The sequence below is a fragment of the Sesamum indicum genome, linkage group LG13 (genome assembly GCF_000512975.1).
Source record: "Sesamum indicum cultivar Zhongzhi No. 13 linkage group LG13, S_indicum_v1.0, whole genome shotgun sequence".
Classification (NCBI taxonomy): Eukaryota; Viridiplantae; Streptophyta; class Magnoliopsida; order Lamiales; family Pedaliaceae; genus Sesamum; species Sesamum indicum.
In genome coordinates, this window is record NC_026157.1 from 1,456,195 (window position 1) to 1,475,569 (window position 19,375).

The 19,375-nt window shown below is 32.7% G+C and overlaps 1 protein-coding gene across 4 annotated transcripts; it reads right to left on the minus strand.

Annotated features, from left to right (window-relative positions):
• On the minus strand, window positions 3,559-7,671 carry LOC105176073 (UDP-glucuronate:xylan alpha-glucuronosyltransferase 1). Of its 4 annotated transcripts, none has more exons than XM_020698716.1 (5): window positions 7,542-7,671; window positions 7,068-7,123; window positions 6,271-6,477; window positions 5,291-5,901; window positions 3,559-4,835 (listed from the first exon to the last, which is right to left on the minus strand). In XM_020698716.1, exons 2-5 carry the CDS (start codon window positions 7,085-7,087, stop codon window positions 3,808-3,810), a joined length of 1,866 nt encoding a protein of 621 aa, XP_020554375.1. In that variant the 5' UTR covers window positions 7,088-7,123; window positions 7,542-7,671; the 3' UTR covers window positions 3,559-3,807. The 4 variants fall into 4 exon arrangements, with proteins under 4 accessions (XP_020554375.1, XP_011097059.1, XP_011097058.1 ...); XM_011098757.2 differs by having other exon boundaries at window positions 5,291-5,919; XM_011098756.2 differs by having other exon boundaries at window positions 5,291-5,919; window positions 7,411-7,645.

Sequence of the window (19,375 nt, forward strand, 5' to 3'; positions counted from 1 at the left end):
CCCACCCCCCCCCCCCCCCCCCCCCCCCAAAAGAAACAATGAGGTTTCCCATTCAGCCTCGAGAGCGCGCGGTTGCCGAAGCACACCGAAGGCGCGTGCTGTCCGCCACGATCGGGGCGACGGCGTTCTGCGGGCATATCGACTGCTCGGGCTTTGGCCGCCGCCTCATTTTAAACTTAATTATCATTAAAATAATAATTTAGAAAAATTGCAATTAATGCATGAATAAACATTCTAAACTAAAGCAAATAATATTTTATGATAGACAAAATAGCACCACAGTTATAAATTCTTTCAAAATATATTCAATAAGCATTATCAAGGTTGTATTCAGCATGAATTAATTCTTTAAATATTTTTTTAAAGTCATTTATGTATTAATTTTTAAATAAATTGTATACGGAAGTAAAGAACATATTAATAAAGTACTTTATCTAATATAAAAGTACAGGAAAAGTACGATATCATAAAAGTAAAACAACATATACAACTCAAATGACTGAAAGTTAGAGGTTCATAAATAGTATTGCCAATATTACATTCGATAACTAAATGTAAAATTTAATTATGATAGTCACTGTTGAAATATAATTAACATTAGACCATAAGATACAAAATATAATTATTTTGGTGTTAAGGGTTTATTCTATTTTGGATGATTTCTTCTTAAGAGTAACAAAGAATTAGTATATCAATAAATTTTACAATATTTAGAAATAAAAGATATCAATAAAAGACTTCTAAAAAGAAAATATAATTAATGTGCATGTATAAATAATTAGTAAATACAAAACGAAAAATTTTAGTTTTAAGGATTTTTTTTTTGGTTTAATAGTATAATCAAGTAATTTAGAAGTGAATTCCAAATAATAGATTAAATAATTTTAAACTAATTATTATCAATTTTTTAGAATATATAATTGTATATGCTAGTGTTTCAATGATAGAAATATAAATAAAATTATGAACTTAATATTTTTTTGTAGCTAATAAAGAATATATACTCACCTTTAAATATATATTTTTACACGTACAACGCACGTGATACATTCTGGTATATATAAATAGCTAGAGATACAAACAAATAGATAGATGATATGTGCGTTACGTGTTTCAATTGTTTTTATTTGGAGTATTAATTTTTGCAGGTATCAATGTTTCTGCTAGCGTTAAAGACAGAGTATTATATGTTCAATTCTGTAATGTCCTGAGAGAGATCACTTGTAAATCGATCTGAAAAAGATCATTTTGATTCTAGTGACGACGCATATATAAGGAAGCCTTAAAAAGGCTATCACTTTCTCTGTATTTGCAAACTCGCGCGTCATAAATTGTATTTTTTGGGTTACACTTATATTGAAATAAATGATTAATGATAAATGACCTGGAAAGTTTGCATTTGAAAAAACCATTCGATCTGAGAAGGATTGAGTCTGAAAAAGACGAAACTGAGAAAGGTCGCTTCTGAAGAACCTATTAGATTGAGAAAGATCGCTAGTCTGGAAAAGACGGATCTGAAAAAGGTTGCTATTTGAAGAACGTATTGGATCTAAGAAAGATTGCTAGTCTGAAAAGACAGACTTGAAAAAGGTCGCTAATTTGAAGAACTTATTGGATCTAAGAAAGATCACTAGTCTGAAAAAGATAGACCTGAGAAAGGTCCCTACTTGAAGAATCTATTTGATCTGAGAAAGATCGTGCCTAGAAAGACGACCAAATTATGATGATCTAGAAAAGATCGCATATGGATAAGAATACAAGTCCGAAAAAGACAACCTAATTATTTCTATATGAAGGAGATCCCATCTAAGAAAAAACTACAATATTGATTTAGAATTGATACTATTTATTATATGGAATTATTTAAGCTCGCAGACATGAAATAGCTTTTGCATTAAGAAAGGTGTCATTATATGGCAGAATTGTTTTAAATACAAGTTAGTTGGGGATTGAGGTCACCCACATCACAAAAATGCAAAAAGAGGACAATGACAGTGCGATCTACATAAAGATATCTTACAAGTCAAAAGTTTTGATTTTAAGTTAGCTATGAACGCGCAATTGGGGTTTAGCGGTGAGATACAAAAAACCTTGATCCCCAGACCTCTTCAAGGTTGTGAATTTGTAAAGTGACCAAAAGTTGTCAAGGCACGTTCAAGCCCCAGATGATGCATGGCTATGATAAATACAAATATATGGCGAATAGAGTTTGGAGCTAATTGCATAGGACATACCTCTAACCTATATAATATGCGGGCAACAGGTCGCGGAAGAGTAAAGCGCAGGCCTGCATCAAGATGAACTACGGAAATGGGACAGCAACCTAGAGGAGGTTGGTGCATCCGGTCGAAAGAGGAAGGAAGAATAATTTCAAAATTTTGGGGGATATGGTATTTTTTCTTAATCGCTACAACAGTCATGTGTAAGGTACTTTCAATACTAAGCCAGGGTTCATTGGCCAACATTGTTTCGTATTGCTCGAGGGTCACATTAGGGGTTACGATTTCTAAGTCACCATCTATATCTATCCTAGAAGACGGGCTGACATGATTTTTATGGGCTAAAAGCTGGCCTGAGGTAGCGGACAAACTGATGGAGGTAGAGTCAGAGCTAGACTCCAGACTTGAACTAGGACTTGAAGACATAACGAAAAAGAAAAAGGAGGTAGCGAGGAAGTACCTGGAAGTGAAGGTACCCGAGGACAAGTAAATCGCACTCAAAGGTAGTAGATCGCACCTAGAGTAAGCAGATCGTAGATGAGTAGCAGTGATGAGGTCAAATCCTCCCATATTTATAGGTGTTAGACCATGGAAAAGCGCACCAAAACCAAGGGTTGGATGCTAAAGACAACAAAAAAAGGATCCAAAGGCTCCGATCGAATGATTGTTTAACTTCTCTTAGCGTGCTAGACGCACTAAGAAGAAGTAGGGGAATAGATGGGTATAACTCTAATTTTATATGAAAAGATTATTTTGCCCTTGGAAGAGTTCAAAATTGCAACTTTACCCAGAGGATCCACGTCTTTTTTATGAGTTCGGGTCGCTACTCGGGTCGAGACCAACGACCTGACCCAATAACCCGACACATGTGGCGGACAACTATTAGACAACTGGACCCCCTCATACACTATAAATACTCCATAGTCAGTGCATTTATGGTAAGACATTAATTGCGCTCAAAACTCTATTTTAGATCTTGAGCTCGCTTATGCTCTAGCAATCTATTTATTAGCTACCTCGGTACCAAACACTGACTTAAGAATCAACGGGTCTTAGTTGGGGGCCTCCCTAGCAAGCCTAATGATCTACTTCTCTTTTTTCAGGGCTCTTACACTTGTCTGGGAGAGGTAGCGAGCTCAAACAACCTAGAAGATCATTCCATCTGTCTAGGAAGGTCGCGTGGATTTCGATCTGGATCACACGGGGAGGTAATTTGCTATTTTTTCTTTTTCAAAATGGTTTCTTTTTCTTTTGTTTTTTAATTTCTCATATTAAGTTGTATTTTTTCCGACTGTAATACTGTTTGGTGTAGAATTAAATGAGAATCATCGATCACATGACAAGCATATTAAACTGAATATGCGAGAGGACAATTATCCTATATGATATCAGCCCGAGAAACTTCAAAAAATATGAAAACATTCTCAAGGTTTCAAGTGCGAGTGAGGCCCCTTTATGCTGTTGCGTCCATGTGTAACCGACAAGAACTCAGAATGCAATGACAAAGGCATGCTATCAAGACAGAACTGTAAAGCCCCTGAACCAAAAATCTGTCTAGTGGTGGATGGAAGCAAAAAACAGCTATTGATCATAAACTAGCAGAGGTTGTGATCAATGCTGGTGGTGTAGGAACAGGGAATTCACTCTCTGTCCAATTTGTTTCACCCCAATGCCGCAACATACTCTGCCAATGGCAGTATGGATCGATGCACTTCTTGATCCGCTTATCTTGTATTCTGATCTTCCAATGCCCATCTGAGAAGTTTCTTTGCTCTGCTTGCCTTCTGTCCCATTCCAACTGCGCCTTTTGTTTCGATATCAGTAGACAAAACTCTTGTAGTTTTTCGGGCATGGCGTCGTGCACTTTCCACCACTTCCTGTGAGCGACGTCGCTTGCGAATTCTTGTAAGATATCCACATTCCAGTTGCAGTCATAGTCCCTGAAGCACATCCATGGTTTATTTCCTAAGTAGTGAAGAACATAAAGAATTGGTGGTTCTGCCTCGAAGAGTCTAATTTTCTTCTGCTTTACTACTTCATCGTCACCAATCCAGAAATTTTTTAGGAAGTTCATGTGCTTTGGTATCCTGTGCCACCAGGTGAAAATTTCATTCAAGTAGCCTTGGTCTCCACCGTTGTACGATTCGATTTCGTTTATATGATCCATCAGAAGCTGGAACGTACAGTTTGATGGCTCTATCACCATAACTCCTGAATTGAAGAGTGTGCCGTTGTTGCCGGTTGCAGAGATCTCCGGCATCCCAAACAAGAAATCGATGTTTCGGAGGATGAGAAGATCAGCATCAATGAAAATGATCTTATCATAATCTGTCAACTGCCATAGCCTAAACTTGCTGTAGTTCCACTCGTTGTAAGCATCTTTCTCAGCTTTAGGATTTCTTATTCTCTTTATGGTCCTTACTTTCCAGCCCGCCAATTCAAGCCCGCTCCTGTGATATTCACTGATTGTTTCATCAACAAGAATCACAAGGTCTCGAGTAGACCCTGCCATGCGGATGCTCTGGGCTGCCGCTATGGCTCCACAAACATAGACATGTGCCGAATGCAGGATTGTTGCATATGCCTCTCGTTGCCTCCTTCCTGAGTAATCCCTGTCTGTTTTCATTAGAACCTTGTCAGTAACTAGTTATGATCCCTATGGGCTTCGATTGAGCCAGGTTATGAATGCTTATGATCACAATTCAATAACGGAACTCAGAAGTAAAGTAAATTTCTCGAAAGTGGCGTTCTTGATTTCTGATGAATGACAAGTTGATTTAAAAGTTTAAGTCGTTGGAGAGGAGAGTCATTTCATATTGAATACCTGCAACATGTTCCTTCAGGTGCAGTTAGTATTCTCATTTTTGTGAAGCCTAATGTGTGAAACACTTGGTTGTCCTTACTCTAGCACGACGTTGAGTGAACATTTTATTGAAAACTTTAAGCTATTAGAGAGAGAATCGTTTAACATGTCTAACAATTTGTGCATGAAACACAAAACGGAGCAACAAAGTTGTCGTTTCTAGTTCTATTTTATATGCAAAGAAGAAAAGGAATTGGATTGCTGTTACCTACGACTCCAAGCGGAAGTGCAAGCTCACATGATCCGATTGGGAGCTGAAGCTTCTCTCTCAGTGCATTCAAACGTGGTTTATATAACCATATGCTGCCTTCATGTGCAACAAGATCCTTGCAGGTAAACAAATTGGGGATTGGAAAGCACCTTGTCAGGATAAGCACATACACAGGATACGTGCCTTTGCAAGAGGCGGCTAAACCAGCAGCAGCGATCTGTAAATGCAGTCGAGCAATATCTCTGGACCAGTTGCCTTCATTTCTGCAGGGAAGTTTGACAGCGATGAGATCAAGCCGTTGCCTTGGCACTTCAACTTTTGGCAAAGAAGGGCAAATGGGAACATCTTCTTCCTGTTCCTCATCAATCCACTCAGGATACAAAGATTCCCAAGTGACGTTTTTCTCCGCGTAATCAATGTGCAGACTCAAGTGACTAGCAGTGGGAATGAACTGCTTCCATTGATGGACTTCACGCTCATTGAAATTTAGAAGGCCAACACCTTGAATCTTCGCGTCATTAGGTAACTTCTTCAATGCACTTGAAATTTCTTCCCAATTGATATCTAAATCTGATACGTAGCGAGGATCTGAGGCACCCCATATCAACCTGTTCAGAAAACGTTGCCTGCATTAAATAAGCTATTCATCATTGCCTATCGAGCGTCACTTTCAAATACTGCTTATGAGTTCCACGATTATAAGACGTTCTAAACATCGACCATGGACGTACTCCCTCAATCCACGTTCAAAGAACACACTACTTCTACTTTGAATCTGCAGTATCACCGGACTATGGATATAACCATCTCAAGGCTCAAGAATATGGCAGATGATATGTGCAATATCTATTAATGAGACTGATACCCCTATTGTGTGAAAAATGCATGTTGAGGATAAAAAATAAAGACATAAAGAAGGAGAAAGTGCAATCTAGCTATAATTATGAGTATAAAACAACACAGAGAGTGGGACTTACTGAGAAACTTGGTGAGATATACTGTTCTGGTGACAGACAGTCGGAGACGAAAATATCATAAGAAAAGAGCCGAGTACGATGATAACCAAAACCAATTTTAAGGGATGAAACTTGCATCTACTGCTCTTCCCAGCAATGACAAGTTTAAAAGGATTCTCGACGCCCCTCACTTTGATCTTCTGTAACTTTCTTTTGTACGCATCATCACTGCCAACAGGGCGTGTAAATATTAGTCAGAATGAACAGAGCGAGTCAATAAAGTTATATATCTTATGTTGAAGTATTTCGAAGGACGAGTAGGTCTAAGAGGATTTTAATGATTATTCAGTTAGTGAGCTGTTCAATTATCACAATCTTGATCCATGCAGAAACCTTAAATCCTGAAGGAAACAAATAAATGGAGCTTGACTTGCGCAAACGTTCTTGACATAAGCAGAGGCCGGTACTGAATGTGATTTACAGTGAACTAATGAAGCAACTTGGGCCTCAAAATCCATCATCACAAGGAATTAGAAGCACGGGACTGTAAGAAAGGAGGATCAAGAAACGATATCTGCAGTTGGAGAGAAAAGTCACAATATGACAACTCGTCTCCTCTTTCTGAAACAAGGGGCATGTTGGAATCTTTGTTTGAGAAGACAGGATTCAACACTAGCATAGGCATTCGAGATAACCGTTATCAGGTTACTCTGTCAGTTGATTAACAAGTTCTGATTTACAAGTTGGGGATAAACTTTCAATCTGATTCTGGTTTACAAGTTCTGATAGTGGAGATGAAAACGAAGAAATATACTCACAGTCGTTGTCGGGCATCCATGAGGCTTCAGAAACTATTGATCATTCCTTTCACAATCTGTTCAACAAGATATCAAGCTTTAATAAGCAAAACCATCGACCGTCAATATTTAAGGTACATATCGAGACGTTGTAGTAACTATAACAGAAACTATAGGATTCCATAAACAAGTTTAAAGAGCACAATACATAGAAGATGAACTCAGCATCCCCACACCATGTGACACACAAAACTTAGATGATCAGAAGCCCATGCAATATATATACATGTAGATAGATTACCACAAATTTTCGACCAAAAATCAACGACTATTATTCGACATTTGCAGGAATGTCTACTCATACCAACTTATGGTAGAAGATCATGTCCAATCCCAGTAAACAAGCTTTGCTGACATTAAAAGAAGTTGATCAAAGACAACAAATGACTGCAGACATGAGTTCCACCTTCATGAATATAGATTCAATCATTTTACCTAGAGAGAGAGAGAGAGAGTTGGTATGTGTTTGTGTGTGCTGGTAGAGGCCTCTGCAAATGGAGTAAGAGAAAGTGATGGAATATTGAGCAGGTAGAGGGTAGAGCATGGAAGGAAGGTGTATATAAAACTGAGTAGCGTACATTTGAATTCTCCTGTCTTAGTTACAGAAACTTGAGTTGTACAAATTATTACCAAAAGTATAAGTTTCCTCAATATATTGCCAGAATGGCATCTCTACTTTCCTCTCTAGTACGTAATATAGACAACCAAGAAAATAACAAATATGCTAAGCAGTTGAGTGACTTATTCTATCTATGTCTTTTTACTTTGTGGTTTTTTGGAGTTTTGATGAAATTGGTTTTTCTCAAATATATATATATATATGTATATTATGATGTTTATATCTACATTAAGATTTTTTTTACGAAAAGATATGATCATGTAATAATTTATTAAGTGTCAATTACATTTTATCATTCAAACTTCATCTATTTTTTTTTTTTTTGTCAACTTACCATCTCAATTTTACGAAAAATCTACACTTTATCATTTTTTTGCTGGAAAAACATCGATTGTACGCCGTGTACATGTAATATTTTACCCTTACATTATCCTTAAATATCATATGTGATGTTTTTTCAGCAGAAAAATGATCGTATAGGCAAATTGCAAAATTTCGTAAAGTTAAGATGATAAATTAACGTAAAAACAAAAAAAATAGATGGCAAAATATGAAAACGAAAATGTAACTTACCATTTTATTAATCATCCCTCTTTATTGGTAATAAAGCAAAAAACAAGAATATATATATATATATATATATATATATCCCTTTATTTTGCATCTGGTCAAACTACAAATACTTGTTAGATGGAGTTTGGTTCACTATACCAACAACTCTCTTTTTTTTTTAAATTAATAATATTAAATATAAAATAAAAAGAGAATAAGAACAAGAGTAGAGGGTTAATTAGGTTAATGGAAACAAGGGTTTGGTTGATGATGTATATAGGTAGAAACTGGCCTGGTAATGATTAATCTGTTCTATCTTTCTAACCAAACATCCATCCAATCTAATCTTCTTGAAGGAAGCTGGTGTGATGTGATTAATCAATATGGTTATTATGTTTCTTGATTAATTAACTCCAAGAACTAATTAATTAATGCATAATACCTAATTAACCTAATTTAATCCTAATGCTTTTCTTGTTAAGTGGTCATTTGGTTTTGCAGTAATGGCTACTCATTTGTCAAGTCAGTCAAGAGCTAATGGAAATGTGTTTGAATTAGAATTGGCCTCACACCCTTTTTTTGTTTGGACTGAGGTGTCTCTTTTTAGCATTATTATTACATTCTTTGTTTACATGTTTTTTATGATTGACACATCTTGCAAGAATGTGGTATGGCATGCCATTGTCTAGTTGGCATGTTCCTCCTTTTCTTTTGGATATATAATAACGGACTTTTTTGAAATTTGTCATAAATATAAATATATTCTCGTTGTTTGTGAATTATCTGAATACCTTTGTAAAATTATAAATAGGATAACAAATACCCCTTATGACAGCTCATTATGAGGAAATATTTATTAGCATATTTGTAATTTCAGGAGGGTATTTCGTAATTTTTTAAACAACGAGTGTGTATTTGTAATTATGGCAAACATCAGGAGAGCCCTTTGTAATTTACTGTTTTCCTTTTTTGGGTCATAGGAGATTTGGTATGACGTCCCGTTTTCTAATTTTTTTTAGTAGTACATTAATTCAACTAAAACATTAATATAACCAAAATCAGTAGACAAATTATATCAATTCAACAAATAACTAAGAACAAATAAATTACAATAACCACATAAAATGAGATGGCTCGAACCCATAACCTCGAACTTGTTCATGAGACCTCAATCTTAGTTTTAAACACTAGGCAGAGACATCATTGATCGTTTTCCACCTTTTATTAGCCCAAAATTCATATTATCATATTATGGGGGTGTTTGGGTAAATTTGTAATTTTTTAAAAATATGAGAACTTATAAAATGTCCTAAAGTATGATAATTAAAGAGCTTATAAATTCCTTTAGAAAAAGGGTAAATTATATTGATGCCCCTAGAAGTCAGGTCTAATTACACAAACATCCCATACTCTTTGTAAAATTATGTACACCACTCGATATTATAATTGTAATTATATGTACATTACAACTAACACCCCTCAAGTGTATATTTGTAATTTTACAAAAGGTACGTAAGGGGTGTTTATGTAATTAGGCTAACTTAAGAAAGTGCGATGTAATTTACCATTAGAAAAAGTAACGAATTTTCAACTTTTTTTTTAAGTGATTCTATAATCTTATTTATCCAAATATGCTATTAATTTATTTTTAGAATAGGATTTAACTTTTTACAAATTCTAAAAAATAATTATAAAATATCTTTAATAAATTTAGCCAAACATCCCTAAGTTCCCTAGCTATATTTTTGCTAATGCCATTTTCTATTATTGTGCTTTTATCCTCTAATTCCTTTTTTAGGTTAATTTATGAGTATGATGATGGTGAATAAAAGTTGAGATATCTTTTCATTAAGAGATATGTTATTGGTGGGATAGCGATTGGCTATGGAGATAACTTATCCTGAAATTAAATTTAATTAAATATTATAAATGTTCTATTTTTTATAAAATTTTAGTACAACTTTTTATGAGGTATTGATGTAATTTATCTCAAGAATGTATTTGTAAATTTTGTCCTAAATAAAAATTATACTTATAAGTATAATTACAATTTTATAAAATATACTTATATATAATTTTGTAAAATACAAAAAATATTTGTTTAACTAAACCTATTTTTAGAAAAGAAATATTGCATTTGTGGTCCCATGTGTTAGGAACTTTTTTTTTTAATTTAATCCTATTTAATTATGATTTTTTGATATTACATTCCGTAAGTTATATATTTTTGCATTTTTAGTCCCCACATACTTTTCTGTCCAATAACTAATAAAAAAGTCACAGAGCCGTTAGTTCAAACACGTGCTGAATTAACAGCCTTCTAACTTCTCTATTAGTTATTGGACGAAAAAATCATGTGAGGACTGAAAATGAGAAAATTTTTAACTTTTAGAATGTAATGTGAGAAAATTATAATAAATAGGACTGAATTAAAAATGACCCTAATTTATGGGACTAAAACTGTAATTTTCCCTTTAGAAAATATTGATGTATTTGTTGCATTTATTTTGAATATTCTAATCTTGAATTGTAACTCCTCCAAATTGAGTAGCATAAAATTTGTAACTAATGAAAGAAGTACCCAATGTATTTTGACAATATTACCCTTAGTATTTTTCATCCAAGTTTTCATGGAAAGGTACTGGATATAAATAAAGAATTTTCGAAGAGGGTGTAAGTGTAATATCAGAATTTTATTAAGAAAAAGTGCAACGTTTCATTTTCAGAGGAGGTCTTAGTGTAATTAATCTTTTTAAATTACAGAACAAGGCAAGACCTGTGCATTTTAATATTCGGGTCGTACGGACCAATTTGAGTTTGACTTCAACTCGATCATGTACGGACTCATGACGTCCTCACGTGAAATCATACAATTCGAGATATCGATATATACTAGCCGTCACGTTGATCTATGCACAACATTTGACACATTATACTCGCTAACGGCCTTCATACTCTCCGTGTTATGATTCTATTGACTGAAATATAATGGAGGGCTTGTGAGCGTGATTTTTACAGTTTCTTGCGTCACAAAAATACATTTTTAATAAAGTTGGTGGAAATCATTACATGTACAGTTAGTAGCTAAATTAGATGAAGTTTAAAGTGTTGACAACCATTACTTAACCAAATGAAGATGATTGGGGAAGAACTTAAAACGTATCACATGTCGGTTGGGACATCCTTTTATGACTGAACTCTTGCACCTTTCGCTAAGTATTCTGCTGCATGCCCCATCCACCATATACATTACGGATATGCAAAGCAAAAATTTAAGTATAGACTACAAATACAAAACCATTTTATAAAATACAAAAAAAATAAATAAATGGATTAAATGCAATTTACCCCTGTGATATGTGAAATAAACAAAAAAAAAAAATCTATAAAAAAAGATTTAGCAAATTACCTCTTTGTGTTTTGAAAAATAACGTAAATTAACATCTATCAACGGACTAGATAAGGGGTAATTTACTTTAATTTTTTAAATATAGGGGGTAATTTGCTATTTTTTTTTCTTACAGGGTTTTTTTTTGGCTCGATCGCATATATCAGTAGGGCGAATTGCATTTTTCCCGTAAATAAATTGAACCAACTTATATAAGGAAGTAAATTTGTTTTATTTTAAAAAATATAGAAAGATAAATTATTGTATTTTAAATAATTTGCTTATTTATAATATTATAGGAATTTGCTTCTATTTTTTACATAAAAAGTAATTAAGCAAGGTAGTTATGTGGATTTATTTTTGTGAATATGTATTTATTTGGTTGCAAGGTAGTTAAATTACGTGCCACACTACAAACAATATAACATTTATTCGATTATGATTAATTATTATAATTAATAAATAATCATTGATCATGGTCACGTAACGGTTGTTTGCCGTAATTTTTGCGAGAGTGACTAAAATATTTATCTTGGCAAATGTTTTATCATGGCTCTTACATTGACAAATAATTTTTTCATGATGGAAAAATTAGTTTATTGCATCGTTTTATTTTTAGGCGTGATTGATAATAGTTATTTACCACGATTTTTAGCCAGAGAGATTAACATTGTAGCTGAGAGTAATTCTTTTTTTGGTGCCAAAATGCGTGGACTGGATTTTCTATTCCAAATAATGTTTCATATTTTATTCTATTTAATAAATTTTCTTTAAATAAAATAAATATCATAATTTTTATATACATAATTCGTATGTAATTATATAAAATAAAAAATATAACATAATTTGAAATAAAAAATTTAATTTGCAAAATGTGATAAATCTTCGACCTGCCTTATTCTAGAGTAAGATATGGGTCGGGTCGGGTACTTTGGATTTCGGGTTTTATACCGATTTTTTTTTTTTTTTTGTTAATTTAAATTTGAAGAAAAGTAGAAGCATCAAATATATATTTAAAAGCATGTATTTCTTTTGAAAATTTTATGCTTATAAATTGTAATTTGTATGCATGGAGCGACTTTATTTTTAAAAATATTATTAAAAAATTTATTGTAAATTATGATATCAATTTATTAAGTTAAAAATAGTATAATATCACAATTAATTCAAATTAATAAATAAAATAATCCAATTCGTAATACTAATAACTTGATAAGTAGATCAACCAACTCACATATCATTCTCTTTTTTGTTTTATTATTTTATTAGTAGCAACAAATAATTCTATTTTCTTTTTTATTTTTTATTATTTTTAATTAGAGTCGGGTACTCGATTAATCCGATCGGGTATTTATCTCCCAATAACCGACCCGTTCTATTCAAAATCGGGTTTCAGCAACCCGAAATCTAAAAATTATAAAATTTACCTGATTCGATTTACTCAAACTCGTTCGAATTGGATCGAGACTCGAACAACCCGATCCGAACGCCCACCTCTATTCTCTAGAAGAGGCAATCTTATGAAACAAGGTTCAAACAGCCTTCCTTGCATCAAAAAAGAATTCCATGAATGGAAAGGAGGAAAATAATAATTGTAAAGACGTGAATACGTTATATTCAAAGCAAAGCAATTGTTTTGCAAGCATGGGTAGGCTTCCGCATGTTTGGTGCCTTTTTCTATGTGTTAGTGTCTACTTTTTTTTATTACAATATTGGACCATGAACTTAAATATATTTTTGATCCTCTAATTTTTTATACTTTAATATTTTTATTTTTTATTTATTTAAGGTTGAAAAATACTCCTGTAATTTTTTCGTATTTCTAGATTCTGGTCTTTTTGGCGTCGGAGTTTGTAAAAAGTTGTCAAAATAAATTATGTGCTCCTTGTGTTTTGATATATTTATCCTTTATCTTTCTAGGACTTGTAAAAGAGTCCTGTAACTTTATGATATTTCAGCAATTTTGGTTCTTGCGATGCTAGATTTTTGCAAAAATTGCCTGGAATAAATCGTGTGTTATGTAATTTTTTCTTTATTTTTGTCTGTGTTGACAAAAGTGAACCAATCAGAACAAAAGCGTTTAATTAAAATGAATCACGTGAGGTGCACATGATTATTCCTTTGACTTTTGTAAACTCAAGCACCGAAAGGATTAAAATTGCAAAATGTCAAAAAGTTACAGGACTCTTTTATAATTTCTAAAAAGATAAAGGATAAAAATACAAAAGTATCAAAATTATAAAATCAGAAATATATTTAAGCGACGAAGTAGGGGTGAGGAGCATTTGTTTGAGCCCACGAGTTTTTTTTCCCTATTGAGGAGAGGTGGTGTTAACTCAATCAAATATTTATTCACGGATCATAAATTAAACTTTTTATGTTTCTTTCCCAATGTTTACTAAAAAAAATTATACCAATGGATAGAAAAATCATAAAGGGGAGAAAATTTATTGGTAAATAATAACGAATTTAGAAAGGGGTAAGGAATTTAAGTTCTTATAATTTCAAAAGTAAGATTAGAAACAAAATATTTTCTTATTACAATTAGAAAGGAACTTTTTAATATTGCAAAACTTCATAGCTGTCATGGCAAAAGAGTTTAAAAGCTTCCTATTTTACTAACAAAAGATTTGGCTAATATAGTTTCTAACTAAATAAACAACATAAAAAAAGATATTGTTGTTAATCACATTATTTCTTGTAGTGATTGTTATAAAGATATTGTTTTATTTTATTTTTTTTGTGAAAAGATCAATTTCATAAATGAAGGATACCACGTGGAATTGCTCAAATTTTGATATTAGGAATATAATTACCTCCTAATGTGAAATTATTTACTAGATCTGGTGTCTTGAATAATAATTAGAAACTTGCTTTTAATTTTTTTAATTATAAGGATTTTATTAAAATTCTGAGGTCACATAGTCAGTCGTTGGTCGCATCGGGTTGTGTTCATGGTAGCCTGATTAGGAGGACCGGATCCAACCTGTATATTTACCCGGACAAGTGGAGTCACATGAGGATGCTTAGTCATTGCATGAATAGTCCAGGTGACGACACACGTCAGGTGGTGGAGTCCATGTATGTCCTATAAATACTCCCAGCCACGGAGAGAAGAGATATCTTCACTTTTATCATTTTAATCACAAACCTAGCTCGCATCATTTTCTTTCGACCTCACCTGACTTAAGCATTAGAGTGTCGTCGTTGGGGACGAACCCGACTAGTTTCACTTGTCTTATCCTCAGGTTTTATCAGATTTGGGGAGGTGACATGGGTAAGATCGTGGTCATTGATCGTGATCGCACGTAAACGAGCCGGATCAGATTGGGAGGTTAAGCGTAATTGGTGAAGTTGAGGAAGATCATGAGTTTGAAATTTTACAATATGTGTGGAATGTTGTTTTACTGTATAATAGTGCTATATACGTGAGATGTTGTATAGTAGTGCTATATACGTGAGATGTTGTATAGTAGTGCTATATACGTAAGATATTATTCTATTGCATAGCATGTTGATGTTTAAATTTCATTTATCTGATTTTGTTAATTAGGATATGATTATTGTAATTATTTTTGTTAGTTATTGATATTTGACGGAAATAATTTTAGTTGAGTTATTTCAAAAAAAAAAAAAGTTATAGGGGAAGTGATTGTAGTTCTCTTAAAATTGAAATTGGCAATAAAATACAACAATTAAGAAGAAAAAACCTCATACATTCAAGGCAAATTTCATCGAAAATTACAAAATAATATATTCATATAAATAATATTATTTTGTTTGCAGTCGCATTTATATATAAATAAAACTATATATGAGGAAGGAATTTACTAATAGTTAATATATATATATATATTATATCTAAATATATAGAATGAATATTTTAAACAAGAGTATGTATACAATATATAAATATTTTATATACTGTTGTATTGATAAAAATACTTGTATCTATAAAAATAATAAAAACATAACTATTTAATGAAATAATATTAAAATATCGTTTACGTAATGAAGAAATGATTAATATAACTTAATCTATATAATTAATAATAAGGAAGAAAAATACTAATACATCTACATATTTGTTAGTTTGATAAATTTTAATGTCTTAGATATTATAAGTAAGTGAACCATGTTTCATAAAAAAAAATGGGAAAAGTATTATTTTAGTCCGCTAAATATGCCTAATTTTAATTTTAGTTTAATAACTATGTCAATTTTTGTTTAGGTCCAGTAACTTACGAAATTGCTTACTTTTAGTCCTCTGGCAGATTTTCGGACAATTTTACCCCTATGCAACTTTTGAAATGCAATTTTAGTCCATATGCACTCATAGGGGTAAAATTGTCCGAAAATCTGTCAGATGATTAAAAGTAAGTAATTTCGTAAGTTACTGGATCTAAATAAAAATGGACATAACTATCGAATTAAAATGAAAATTAGGCATACTTAGCGGACTAAAATAATACTTTTCCCTAAAAAAATATACAAACATCTAAATATTTGTCTAACTTTAAGTGCGTTTAGATAATTATGGAATTTTTTATTTTCATGCAAAATATCAATAGATAAAAAATAAAAATTAAATCCATTAGCCAATTACATGTAATATATATTATATTTTTCTTCAACAACAATGTTATATATATGTAATATTAAATATTTAAATAAAATGAATTACATTATGAGTCCATTGTACGTAATATATTATTGTTTTGATATATTAAGCTCATAATGGTTGTTTTTTTGTGTATTTATTGAAGACAACTATGGATAAAGAAGCAAGCTGGAGCTCAAACTAGATTGAAGAAGAAGACGATGAATAATGTCATTTGAGCTTGAAAGTGCTGTTGAGCAAATGCGATAACGTTTTCTTAATTAGTTAACTTGTACTTACGCTTTTATTTCCTTTTAGTGTAAATACGACTCTTTTAGTCATTAACAATTTTCAATTGGTTTGGATAGTTGTTAGCCGTTAAGTATGGTTTAATTGCCAATCTCTTGTATAAAAGGATGATCACAGTACTTCTTCAAGTGAATATAGATACAGAAATGTTGTTGCTTCCTTTCCTTAATTCTCTTGATTCTTGACCTGGTATCAGAGCCATTTATTGGTTCTTCAAGCTTTCTTGAAATCCCTTCAATTTTACGCATCATTTAACAAAATCATAACAATGACAGAATCAGAAAGCAAGATGCACAAACAAAAAAGAATGGCTGAAAATCCACTTTATGAAGCTACAGATATTAGAGAATCGAGAAATGTGGTCGATCTCTACTCTTTTAAATGGGAATAATTACTTGTCTTGGAGTCAATCCATACGAATAGCGCTGGGAGCAAAGATGAAACTTGATTTCATAATGGGAAGAGCATAAAACCGCAAGAAGACTCAGAAGAATATGAGTAGTGGGTAAGAAATGACTATTTGGTCACTTCATGGATACTAAATTCCATTTACAAAGATATTGTGGAAAATTTCTTATACATTAATTTAGCAAGAGAATTATGACTTGAGTTGGAAACACATTTGGTGAGAGTAGTGGCTCAATGATTTACCAGGTTCAAAAGAAAATTACAACCATCTCACAAGAAAATCTATCTGTGTCTGCATATTATGCAAAGTTAAAAGAATTATGGGACAAACTTACCTGGCTCAAGCCAATGCCACAATGTGAATCTAAAGCATCTAAGAATTTTGCAGAAATAAATCTCTCAACTCAACTTATACAATTCTTGATGGAATTGCATGATAGTTTTTACCATGTAAGAAATCAAATCTTGTTAATGGAGCCTTTACCAAGTGTTAATAAAGCATATTCTATGGCTTTAAGAGTTGAGAAGCAGAGGGAAATTAATACTGAGATCACTAGTTCAACACAAAATATGGTAATGCAAGTCAAAGATGGTAGAAGAAACTTTGGCTTTATGCTAAGAATCCCACAGAAGAAAATAACACAAGCAGAAAAACAAAATATGGTTTGTGATGAATGTGTGAAGACAGGGCACTTGAAGAATACATGCTTTAAAATTCATGGCTATCCTGAGTGGTACAAAGCCTTGGTTGAAAAAAAAAAAAAAGGCCACAATCTAACAGTAGTCAAGTCTTGAATGCTAGAGAAGTGGAGAAGCATGTGGCTGCTACAGTACGAGTTCAACAAGAAAATGATATCAAAATTGATCAGGGTGGAGCTGCAGAAATTGATAACAGAAAAGGGACACATACAGGTTAATACACAAACAGTTTTTTTTATCAATTTTTAGGTAAATCTCCACTAACTAAATTCTGCTATGAGCTAAGTATACATGTTTGGATTGTTGATAGTGGTGCATCCACACATATGTGTAAGGATAGAAATCTTTTTGATTCTTTAACTAAGACTATGACAAATTCTTATATTTATCTAGTTGATGGATCAAGAAAGCTTGTTGAAAGAACTGGAAATATCACATTATCTAACAAACTTAAACTTACAGAAGTACTTCATTTGCCTGAGCTTAAATACAACTTATTGTCTGTTAACAAGCTGTGATACCTCTCTTGTTTCCTTTGTTCTTTCTGACTTCTGTTGCACATTCCAGGACCTCAAGACTAAGGAAACTCTTGCTGTAGGAAAAGTTATAGGAAGGTTATACTTTTTTTATGAAGCATCCTTCTAGATAGAAATAGCTAAATCTTTTGAACGTGAATCTAATCCTCATTTTTGTCATTATGCTGTTAATGCTCTGGATGTGTGCCATAAAAGATTGGGATACTCGTCTCAGAATGTACTTTCACATATTTCTTTGTTCAGAAATAATCAGAATAAAATCAACGGTTGTGATATACGTCCATTGGCTAAGCAACAAAAGCTTTCCTTTTAACTTAAGTGAATCTGTTTCTGAAGCTTTCTTTGACCTTGTGCACATAGACATTTGGGGACCCTATAATTAACAATCCTTCCAATTGTGCTTGTAGTTAAAATTTTTGGATGACTACAGCAAATGTACCTGGACATTTCTCATGAAACAAAAGGCTGATGCAGTTCCTTTGCTTATATCATTTCATAAGATGATTGTTACTCAGTTTGGTAAAAATATCAAAGTTATAAGAACAGATAATGGTAGTAAAGTTCTGAGTAAGGAATACCAAGTTTTTCTAAGAAGTGAAGGGATCATTCATCATAAAACATGTGTTTATACACCCCAACAAAATGGAATAGTGGAGAGAAAACACAAGCATCTCCTACAAGTTGCAAGGGCACTCATGTTTCAATCATCTCTTTCAAAGATATTTTGGACTAAGGCTATTCTTGCAGCCACTTACATCATTAACAGGCTGCCTACTTCAACTCTTCATTGGCATACTCCCTATGAAAAACTACATTAACAAACTAGTTGATGATAAACATATGAAAGTTTTTCGAAATCTTTGTTTTGCTGTCAACACTTGACCTTTTAAATCCAAGTTTGATCCAAGAGCATCCAAGTGTGTCTTTCTTCGCTATGTACATGGACAAAAGGGATATGAACTATTTGATATTGGGAAGAAAACCACATTGATAAGTAGAGATATAATATTTCATGAAGATATTTTTCCTTACAAAGGAGAACAAATTGATCCTATTACATGCTCGATTCCTTTGCCTTTAAATACTTCAGATGATGAATTTATTAATGTTTCGACCGTGTTTCGAGCTCTACAAATTCTTTCAACATCTTGATCTACC

What these genes read in the sequence shown, in the direction of transcription:
- LOC105176073 (XM_011098757.2), bottom strand. Translation starts at nt 7,087, where the DNA reads ATGGATGCCCGACAACGACT. An exon ending in ATATCTCACCAAGTTTCTCA is followed by an intron (nt 5,920 to 6,270) that starts GTAAGTCCCACT and finishes TATTTAATGCAG; the next exon opens with GCAACGTTTTCTGAACAGGT. An exon ending in ACTTCCGCTTGGAGTCGTAG is followed by an intron (nt 4,836 to 5,290) that starts GTAACAGCAATC and finishes TAATGAAAACAG; the next exon opens with ACAGGGATTACTCAGGAAGG.